Here is an 11905-nt window from a genome sequence, read left to right as displayed (position 1 = left end):
TATTCAATATGATCAAAGTATAATTTAATGGTGAAGAATGAAAGAAAATATGTCAAAATCTTTTCAACTCATTGTCCAATTGTGTAAAACAAATGATTACTGCAAATGGAGGACAACTTGCCCAAAGTCATACAGTAAATCAGAACCAAGATTTCAATCTAGGTCTTAAAATTGTGTATATGGGGGCAGCTAGGTGGCACAGTGGATAAAGCACCCCCCTGGATTCAGGAGGACCTGAGTTCAAATCCAGCCTCAGACACTTGACACTTACTAGCTGTGTGACCCTGGGCAAGTCACTTAGCCCCCATTGCCCCGCAACAAAAACAAAAACAAAAAACAAACAAATTGTGTATACACTATTCTTTCCACTGCATCATAAAGACTCAAATAAATCATTGAAGTACATTGAATTACACAGGGTAATAGCATACATTATTTAAATACTTCAGGGATCTGATGTTCTTAATGTTTGTGTTCTCTCCCCTAAATCACACTGTAACTACTCTATGTTAGTGCATGTATATGCTAAGTATTTTATATAAACATATTACATATTTTATATATACTATTATATACACTTTTGTGTGTATATGCATACATAGATACATAGTGACACAGACACATATATACAAATATATCCTCTTTTCTCCACTGACAGAAAGTTAACTGATTATACATGCCACACTTAAATATGCTACAATAGATTTTCAGTGTGATTTAAATCAGGCAAGTTCATAGGCCATTGAAGAATGTATATCTCCATCTCTTGCATAAATTAATTAATCTCTTATGATGTGTGATGTGTTTATCAGTAGTCCATTTCTTTTTATGAAACTCTATAATATTTTTTAAATTTCCTGCTTACCATATCAATATATTTATCAGAGCTAATCATTCTCTTAACGGGGATAATATTTTCAAACCCATTAGAAGTAAAAAAAAAAAAAAAAGCCTAAAACATGTTTAGATCAATGTTTTAGTCTGATAGAGGCACCAGATTTCAGATTCACTTGGTCTTCTGACAATAGTTTTCCAATTTTCAGTACTCTAATCTTTGTGTTGTCTTGCCTATGAAAACTGATTTTTTTCAAAGCATAATTTAGCAAAGTTGTTATTTTTTCTTCTTTTTCTTTTTTGCAGGGAAATGAGGGTTAAGTAACTTGTCCGGGGTCACACAACTAGTAAGTGTCAATTGTTTGAAGCTGGATTTGAACTCAGGTCCTCCTAAATTCAGGACCGGTGGTTTATCCACTGTGCCACCTAACTGCCCGCTTGTTGTTATTTTTAAACTGGCCTTCTCATTCCTTTTTTCAACTTCAAAAAGCCTATAATATACTGACAGGAATTGGTAACAATTCTGCCAGTTGTCAGATCTTTCTGAAGCTCTTTGCTTATTTTCTAAGGATTAATTAAGCTGTTTTGCCTCAATCATATGTCAGTTCTTGGAATTGTTGTTGTTTCCCCCCCACACCCCCATTTTGACCACATTTTCCCTTACACTTTGATGCAACTGATCCTATTTCATTGTGGGCTTAAAACATTTGACTTCCCTACACTAAAGGATCTGACATTATCTCTAATGGCTATTGAAGTATGCTCTTTAAGAGTTACAACTTTTCCATGTTCCCTAGAAGTAATAGCCATCCATAAAAACCACAAAATTAAAACTTTGATAGAGAGCAATGAGATACATATGTATGGCATGAAATCTAGCAATCAACTGATATCGAACTAAGGGCACCCAGGGGCACAACAGATAGATTAATGAACTTGAAATCAGAAAGACCTTAATTCAAATACAGCTTCAAACATTTAATTGCTGTGTGATTCTACATAATTAAGTTAGCCTCTGTCTGCCTCAGTTTCCTCATCTATAAAATAAAAATACTAATAGTACTTGCCTCCAAATTTTATGAGGATAAAATGAGATAATAATCACAAAATGCTTTATAAACCTTAAATAGTTATGTTAAGGCCTAGCTATCATCAACTAAAAGTGGAAAAAAGCTCAATCCAGTTTCAACTGATCAAAACTAAAAATTCTGAGAAAGCCTAGAGTCAGAACAATCATATACACATGATCATTACTGTCAAAAAATGAAGCCATATAAAAAGTATTACTTGTCTCAAGTATATACATGATACAGTAAGTAAAATATTAGAAATAGAGCCTGAAATCATTTCTCTTCCCCATATCCTCTAGTCTGCAACAGGAAACTCTTCTTAGCTTAAAGCTGTTTGGTCAGGTGGCCAGTGATTGGAACTGTCAAATAACAACATTGTATTTGATCCCAAAGCTTTGAATAAGTAATATTGATGAGAATGGGTATCTAAAATATTGTATTTCAGACCTCAAAAAATGATTTGGAAACTACTTAGAGTACGGAATCAACGTATTTTTTTCATTACTACTATTATTAGTAGTAGTACTTAAAGTATGAAACCAACTAATTATTCAGACCTCGAAAATGGTTAGGAAACTTAGAGTATGAAATCAACTTATTATCAAGTTATTAATGATGACTATTTTTTATTATATTGTTTTGTCCTTCATTCTTGAAGAGGACCATGACATCAAGATGATGAAATAACTTTGCACTAAATTGGATTTATATGAGGAAGGGCTGTACAAGGTCACCAACCTCACTCTCTCCTCCAGACCTATCTGGATCCAGTGGCAAGATATACATCAGGACTGGAGATGGCCCTAGATGTTTAAGACAATTGGGGTTATGAATTGCCCAGGGTTACACAGCTAGTAAGTATCTGAGGTGAGATTTGAACTTAGTTCCTCCTGACTTCAGGACCAGTGCTATCCACTGTGCCACCTAGCTGCAAGGTGGTGCTAGAGCTGCTTTATGAAAGGAGAGAATTTTATATCTTAAAAACAGGTTTCACTTATCATGCCAAAATAACCATCACCAATGTGGAGACATTTTCAAAATCATACCTTGTCTTGGATTTTGGTCACATATATTTTTGTTAACTCTGTTAGGGTATGGCAAAATACATAACAAACTTTCTTGGTATATTATAAAAAATAAGATAGGGGCAGCTAGGTGGCATCAGCCCAATGTCATGATCCTCTTCAAAAATGAAGGACAAACAATAACACTAGCACCATCTTCTATATGATGCCTTTCCTGAACTGTTAGTATCTTCTCCTCCAAACTAGCTTATATTTAGCTATTTCCATGTATTTGTATATATCCTCTTTTTACTTTTTCCTGTATACACCTATATATGTACTTGTCTTCCCAATAGAATGTAAGCTGCTTGAGAGTAGGAATTGTTTTATTCATTGTATTTGTATCCCCATTTCCTAGCAGAGTCCTGACATATAATAAGCATGCAATAATTGTAAAATTGTGTAATGTAAGAAAAATAACATTGACTGATCAATTGATTAATAGCACTTAGTGACTGATATCAAAGGTAACAATTAAAAGAATCAAAGATAACACAAGGATGACATAGAATGTATCAGGGCTCATATAATCACAGACTTTTAGAGTCATAATGGACCTTGGAGAACATTTAATCTAGCCTCATCATTTTTTTTTAATTTTCAAGTTTTTATTGATGCCTTTTGTTTCTATATCACTCGTTTCCTGATGTAATGAAAGCAATATCTAAGAACAAGAAAATGTGACACGAAAAATCAAAGAAATGTTGAAAGAAAACTATAAAAAACTTTGAGGCTAGGTGAGGAAAAAAATGAAAGAACAAATTTTGCTTGAGGAAATTTAGTTACCTTCTGAAAGCATTCCCATTTTTGAGTAAAAAATACAACCTGTTGTCATAGTAGATAAGTGTCAGAGCAATGGCATTGATACAGATGTTTCAGAAAAATGAAATGATTGAAGTTTTGAAGCGAAATTATATGTAGTCCAGAAAGAACCAGTTTCATAAACCTGTCTAGTTGTTCTGGTGTATGCTGGTACTTCTTTATTCTATATTAAGATAATTGACCCAAAGTGGAATGGAATGTCTGAAGAATAAGTGACTTCTCTGTTGCTACAGATTTTCAAGTAACTTTCATTTTATTTAAATTTATAGTGATATATTTTGTTTTTATATCACCTTCATTTCTAAATATATCTCTATACTCTCCCCATGCAGCTAGCTACCCATTGCAATCAATGAAAATTAAGGGTTAGGTGGGATTGGGGGAATGGTAGCAGTTCATTAAAATAGCCAATTCATCAAAAGATATTGACAATATAGGCTACATTCCACACCCATTAATACACACACACACAACTTTTGCATTACTTCTTTATATTTTTTTTAATTGAATACAGACACACAAAAAGTTCCAGAAGAACACAAAGATAAGATTCTGTAGCAGACTATGATTCTCCATGCCATATTACTTGGATTCTTTTTAAAGTATATGAGAAATTTCATATGCTACTTTCAAAACTGTCCTGCTTTTCTCTTCTTTCTCCTGAACTTCCTTCTATTATTAAAATATTTCAAGGACTCTCTTTTTGTTGGCATTACTATTACCAACCCCACCATCACCACATCTACATTTAAAAATTGTAACAGGAAAAAATCATTACAAAATAAGTAAAATTAAACAAACAATTCATCTATGTACAAAACTCTTGTCTATTTATAAAAAGTCCAAAATTCTCCACTTTCTGTACCTTGTGTTCATCATTTCTCTATAAGGACCTGTGTTCAACCTTCCTTCATCCATTTCCTCATAATTGTAGAGTCTCAGGAAAGCTCTGGTTGGTCATATCATTGATCAGAGTTTTGGTCTTTTTTAACTTTTAGATGCTTCTTTTGATTTTTTAGATTGCTATCATCATAAAAGTTATTCTCCTGGTTCTGCTTACAACATTCTTCATGACCCTTCAGGATTCTCCGAGGCTCTTTAAACATTTCTTATGGACAATAATGTTCCATTAAATTCCTATGCCATTTTTTGTTTAGATTTTTCCCTATTGACTAAGGCAATCTAAGTCACTCCCTTAGATTCAACTTCTTACCTTTTCTTTTGTGTGTGTTTTATTATACAGTATTGGGGTTTAAAGGGTCCCTGGGCCTAGGCTCTTTAGTTCTGAGGTTTTAGGGATAGAGTATCTTGCAAGTACTGGTCACTAGCCACTGCTTGCTGCCTCCCTGAGGATTCCAAAGTCTCTACCCTCTGGTTCTGACTACCCTGATATTTCCTTCATTCTCTGCCTTTGGACACAAAACTTTATAGATTTCATGTGTCTTCTCTGTGGCTCACTAAGGAAGAACCCCTTTATTGTGCACAAGATTCAATCAACTTTTGGTGCAGTTCTGGGATGGAAGAAGTCCTATTTAATTCATTTTCTCATTAGATTTCTTGATCATTAGTCAGTGAACCCTGTGAACATAAGGGGTTTTTTTCTATTAGATATGTGAGAGCTGGGAGGTCTCCCTCCTGTTCAAACAGCCATTTTGACACACAAACAAAAAAAAAATTTATTTTCTTTTATTTGTCTTACAATCAAACTAAACTAGACTGCTTGCCATTCCCTTAACTCTTCCCCTTCAATTTCCTGATGCACTAAACAAGGTACAGCTTTTCTTTAGGACCAAACTGGATCAATTTAAATACACACCATTCAGGTTTTTTTCATTCCACTTAAATTATAGTAGTGAATAGATGTAGATATAGATATATAATCTACATATATAGAGAGAGAGACCATAATAATGTACACACATGTATATATACATATATATGTTTACTGGTTTTGTTTCATCTTAGATCAATCCATATTTTCCCTATAATCCTCTGTATTCTTCATATTCACTGTTTCCTATAGTACAGTAACATTCCATTACATTCATATACCACAATTTGTTGAGCCATTCCCCAATCAATGGGTACCTACATTGCTTCCAGATCTCTGCTACTATAAAAAGGGTTGCTATGATATTTTGATGCTTTAAGTGATTATTAATAAAGAATAATTAACATAGTTGCCTTTAACTCTTCTGAAAATCTTATGTTTACAGCTTATTATAATTAAATGTAAAATGGCACAGTTGATCATCTTTACATTATTGTTATTACTGTTCATAATAATCTACTAGTTCTGCTCATTTCATTTTGCATCAATTCATGTAAGTCTTTCCAGGTTTTTTTCTGAAATCCATTTGCTCATCATTTCTTACCACAAAATAGTATTCCATTACATTCATATACCACAACTTGTTCATTCATTATCCAACTGATGGGCATCCCTCCAATTTCCAATTATTTACCACCACAAAAAGAGCAGCCATAAATATTTTTTACATGTGAGTTCTTTTCTTTTTTCTTTGATCTCCTAGTAGTGATATTGCTGGATCAAAGAGTATGCACATTTTTATAGCCCTTTGGGTATAGTTCCAAGTTGTTCTCCAAGATGATTTGGTCAGTTCACAACCCCACAAACAATGCATTAGTGTTTCTTTTTTTCCCCACATCCACTCCAACACTTACATTTTCTTTTTCTGTCATGTTAATCAATCAAATGGGTATGAAGTGGTACCTCAGAATTGGTTTAATTTGCACTTCTCCAATCAATCGTGATTTATAGCATTATTTATGACTAATGATAATTTTGTTTTATTATTTTGAATACTGCCTATTCATATTCTTTGACCATTTATCAATAGAAGAACGACTTATATTCTTATAAATGTGTCTCAGAGAACAGAGCCAAGATGGTGGAGGAAAGGCAGTGACTTGCCTGAGCTCTCCCCAAGACCCCTCCAAATACCTTCAAATAATGCCATAAGACAATTTCTGGAGCAGTAGAATGCACAAAAAGACAAGTTGAAATAATTTTCCAGTCAAAGACTACTTAGAAGGTCAGCAGGAAAGATCTCTTGCTGTTGTACTGGGATGAGATTGAAGCACAGGTCATGCTAGCACAGACCCAGCCCCAGTGAAGACCCACCTATAACAAAATAGGAGTAAGCCTTGAAAGCCTCTGAATCAGCAGGGGCAGCAATTTCTACTGGAACTGAGCCCATAGATGGTAAGGGGGTCAAACAATTGGCCAGAAGGAGACTACAAGGATCTCTTTGACAGCACTGAGTCAGGACTCTGTTGTTTGGCCCATACTCAGATCCTGGTTACAGTCTTGGGTGGCAGTCACAGGAAAGGGAGGACCATAAGCACACAAGAGCTTATAGCCACAGTGGAGGGGATTTTGTTCATAGTTCCAGGACAGAAAAGCAGGTCTGTGGTGGCTTGCAGACCAGAGCACGGGCCATGAGAGTAGTAAACATACCTGTCATTAAATCATGCCATCTTGGAAGAACTAAGGACTTACAAGTGCCTAGAAGTATCTCTTAAAACAGCTACACAAACCCCCTGAAGCTTGGGGCAATGCACCCTCCATGCTGGAAGCATTGCCCCACTTTAACAAAGAGTTAAAAGTCAATAAATAGGCTGGGAAAATGAGCAAACAGAAAAAAAATTGCTAACCATAGACAGTCTCTATGGTGAAAGGGAAGATCAAAGCATACCCTCCAAAGAAAATAACAAATTTAAAGTTCCTACATCCAAAGCTTCCAAGAAAAATCTGAATTACTCTCAGGCCATAGAAGGGCTCAAAATGGACTTTGAAAATAAAGTAAGAGAGGTAGAGGAAAAATGGAAAGAGAAATGAGAGTGATGCAGGGAAGCATGGAAGAAAGTCAACAGCTTATTAAAGGAGACACAAAAAAATTCTGAAGAAAATCATACCTCAAAAAACTGACTAGGCCAAATGGTAAAAGAGGTACAAAAAGCCAATGAAGAAAAAGAATTCCTTGAAAAGCCAAATTGGCCAAATGGAAAAGGAGGTACAAAAGCTCTCTGAAGAAAATAACTCCTTAAAAATTAGGATTGGGCAAATGGAACCTAATGACTTTATGAGAAATCAAGAAACAATAAAGTAAAACCAAAAGAATGAAAAATAGAAGGTGATGTGAAATATCTCCTTGAAAAAATAACTGACTTGGAAAATAAATCCAGGAGAGAAAATTTGAAAATTATTGGACTACCTGAAAGCCATGATCAAAAAAAGAGCCTAGACATCATCTTCCAAGAAATTGTCAGGGAAAATTGCCCTGATATTCCAGAACCAGAAGGCAAAATAGGAATTTAAAGAATCTACCAGAGAGGGCCGGGGAGGCACCAGCTGCCGTGTGGGGAGGAGGCCGAGGCCGCAGTTTGAGGGAGGCCCCGGCCCCTCTGTACGTGTGGGTGTGGATGACTAGGGGAAGGGGAGGCCGGCCGACTTGGGCTGGCCGGGCGCCTGTGTCGGGCGGAGCCGGTGTGACAAGAGAGATCCCCTCCCCCAACCCCTCCCCGCCGCCCGGGATAATCAGAGTTTTTGGCCAGACCCTTCTGCCCACCGAGAGCGTGCGGAGTCAGGCGGAAAGAAGCACACACCATGGCGCTGAAACGGATTAATAAGGAACTTAGTGATTTGGCCCGTGACCCTCCAGCACAGTGTTCTGCAGGTCCTGTTGGGGATGATAGGTTTCATTGGCAAGCCACAATTATGGGACCTAATGACAGCCCATATCAAGGCGGTGTATTCTTTTTGACAATTCATTTCCCTACAGACTACCCCTTCAAACCACCTAAGGTTGCATTTACAACAAGAATTTATCATCCAAACATTAACAGTAATGGCAGCATTTGTCTCGATATTCTAAGATCAGAGTGGTCTCCTGCTTTAACTATTTCTAAAGTTCTTTTATCCATTTGTTCACTGCTATGTGATCCAAACCCAGATGACCCCTTAGTGCCAGAGATTGCACGGATCTATAAAACAGACAGAGACAAGTACAACAGAATATCTCGAGAATGGACTCAGAAGTATGCCATGTGATGCTACCTTAAAGTCAGAATAACCTGCATTATAGCTGGAATAAACTTTAAATTACTGTTCCTTTTTTGATTTTCTTATCCGGCTGCTCCCCTATCAGACCTCATCTTTTTTAATTTTATTTTTTGTTTACCTCCCTCCATTCATGCACATGCTCGTCTGAGAAGACTTAAGTTCTTCCAGCTTTGGACAATAACTGCTTTTAGAAACTGTAAAGTAGTTACAAGAGAACAATTGCCCAAGATTCAGAATTTTTTAAAAAATGGAGCATGTGTATTATGTGGCCAATGTCTTCACTATAACTTGGTTATGAGACTAAAACCATTCCTCACTGCTCTAACAGATGCTGAAGATACCATCTGAGGGGGAAGGGAGATGGATATGCAATTGTCATATCAAAGGAAGCAACATTACTGTAGCAGCATCCATCTTGTTTAAGCCTTCCATTGTTAGAGACTTGAGGTTTCATGATATACTTTATGCTCATAACTGATGTGGTTGGAGAATTGGTACTGAATTTATAGCATCAGCAGAACAGAAAACGTGATGTATTTTATGCATGTCAATAAAGGAATGACCTGTTCTTGTTCTACAGAGAATGGAAATTGGAAGTCAAACACCCCTTGTATTCCAAAATAGGGTCTTGAACTTTTTGTAATTTTCATTTAAATTTTGTTAGGAGGCTTGGAGCTATTAGTTAATCTATCTTCCAATACACTGTTTAATATAACACTGAATAAATGATGCAAAGTTGTCAATGGATGAGTGATCAACTAATAGCTCTGCTAGTAATTGATTTATTTTTCTTCAATAAAGTTGCATAAACCAAAAAAAAAAAAGAATCTACCAGAAAGAAGCCCTCATACTTGCAGATGTAGGGGAGAAGGGGTCCTTCTAGGTAAAGATCAGAGCACAGATGAGAAGAGTGGTAACCACACCTTTCCCAGGATTATACCACCTTGGAAGCTGCAAAAACTTGCACTCCCCTAGAACTAGCTCTGAAAAAAGCAGTGTGTATGTGTGAATAAACACACACACATGATGAAACTTGGGACAGTGCAACCCTACCCCCAGGTAAACAAAGAACAAAATGAACATAAAATTCAAAGTAAACATATAAACAGGAAAAATCAGTAAACAAGAACACAAAAACAAACAAAACAAAAGATCTTGACCATAAAAAGCTACTACAGTGGCAGGGAAGACCAAGACACAAACTCAGAAAAAGACAACAATATGAAAACAGCTATCCAAAATAAACCCTCAAAGAAAAGCAAAAATTGGAACCCAACCCCAACAAGCACTCCTACAAGTGGTAAAGAAAGATATAAGAATGGTAGAGGAGGGCAGCTAGGTGGTACAGTGGATAGAGCACTGGTCCTGGACTCAGAAGTACCTGAGTTCAAATCTGGCCTCAGACACTTAACACTTACTAGCTGTGTGACCTTGGGCAAGTCACTTAACCCCAATTGCCTCACTTTAAAAAAAAAAAAGAATGGTAAAGGAAAAATTCAGAAAAGAAATGAGAGTGATGAAACAAGATTATGAAAAAAGGCGCAAAAAAAAAATACTGAAGAAAATAACCTTTTAAAACAGGCCTTGGTAAAAGAGGCATAAAAATTCAATGAAGAAAAGAACTCCTTGAAAAGCAGAATTGCCCAAATGGAAAAAGGTATAAAAACTCAGTGAAGAAAATAATTTCTTAAAAATTAGAATTTGACAAATGGAAATTAATGATTCTATGAAATATCAAGAAATAATCAAAGTCAAAACAACAAAAAAATAGAAGAAAATGTGAAAAAAAATCTCATTGGAAAAATGACTGACCTGGAAAATAAATCCAGGAGATATAATTTAAGAATGATTAGACTACCTTAAAGTAATGATCAAAGAAACAATCTACATATCATATTACAAGAAATTATCAAAGATAACTTCTGATATCTTAGAACCAGAGATTAAAATAAAAATGGATAAAAATCTAATGATAACCTCCTGAAAGCAATCCCAAATGAAAACTCCCAGGAATATTAGAGTCAAATCCTAGAACTCCCAAGTCAAGGAGAAAATACTTCAAGCAACCAGAAATAAACAATTCAAATATCATGGAGTCACAATTAGGATTATACAAGATTTAGTGGCTTTCACATTAAAGGATCCAGGGGCTTGGAATATTATATTCTAGAAGTCAAAAGAGCTAGGATTACAACCAAAAAATATTACCTACCCAGCAAAACTGAGTATAATCGTTCAGGTAAAAATAAATGGATATTTGGGGAAATGGAGAACATTCAGGCATTCTTAATGAAAAGACCAGAACTGAATAGAAAATTTACCATTGAAGCATAAGACTCAAGAGAAACATAAAAAGGTAAACATGGAAATCATGATAGACAATAAAATCTAAACTGTTTAAATTCCTATAAGGAAAGATACATGTAATTTTCTAAGAGCTTTATCATTATTAAGGCAGTTAGAAGCAGACTACATAGACAGAGGCAGGTGCATGAGTTGATTATGTTGGGATGATCTCTTGAAAAAATGAAGTGGTGAGTAAAAGGGATGCACTGGGAAAAGAAGAAAGGAAGAGGTAGAAAGGGAGAAATGATTTCACATAAAAGAGGCATGCAAGAAAGAATTTTTACATTGTAGGGTGTTCCACCCACTGGTTGTAGGCGTCTCTGAATGGTGATGACCTGAGGTACTGTTTGCAGAGCCCCAGAGGCCAGTGCACGCACCAAGGTTTTTTGGTTTTTTTTAATTCTAGCCAAAAGATGGGGACATAAAAACCTCAAATAACAATTCTTTACACTAAGTATTCAAGGCTTCTGAACTTTCAGACCCATGTGCTCTCTCTATCTATTTATCTATCTACTAACATTTAATGCTTTAATAAGTGCTTAATTCCAAAGACTGGTGCTATATCCTCTAATTTATAAGTAGCAATACATTAGAAACCTCAGATAAGTTCCCTAAAACTTGAGAGAGATAGGCACCCCCCCATCTAATTTCAAAGGACACAATATAGATGTATTCATATATAG

General features: G+C 35.7%; 1 protein-coding gene across 1 annotated transcript; it reads left to right on the top strand.

Moving 5' to 3' along the window:
* Window positions 1-8283: 8283 nt before the first annotated feature.
* LOC122750463 (ubiquitin-conjugating enzyme E2 D3-like) lies at window positions 8284-8923 on the top strand. The gene has a single exon (XM_043997197.1). It carries the CDS (start codon window positions 8421-8423, stop codon window positions 8862-8864), a length of 444 nt encoding a protein of 147 aa, XP_043853132.1. The 5' UTR covers window positions 8284-8420; the 3' UTR covers window positions 8865-8923.
* Window positions 8924-11905: the final 2982 nt, after the last annotated feature.

The sequence above is a fragment of the Dromiciops gliroides genome, chromosome 3 (assembly GCF_019393635.1).
Source record: "Dromiciops gliroides isolate mDroGli1 chromosome 3, mDroGli1.pri, whole genome shotgun sequence".
Lineage (NCBI taxonomy): Eukaryota > Metazoa > Chordata > Mammalia > Microbiotheria > Microbiotheriidae > Dromiciops > Dromiciops gliroides.
This window is presented reverse-complemented; position numbering and strand designations above follow the sequence as displayed.

What these genes read in the sequence shown, in the direction of transcription:
- LOC122750463 (XM_043997197.1), top strand. Translation starts at nt 8,421, where the DNA reads ATGGCGCTGAAACGGATTAATAAGGAACTTAGTGATTTGGCCCGTGAC.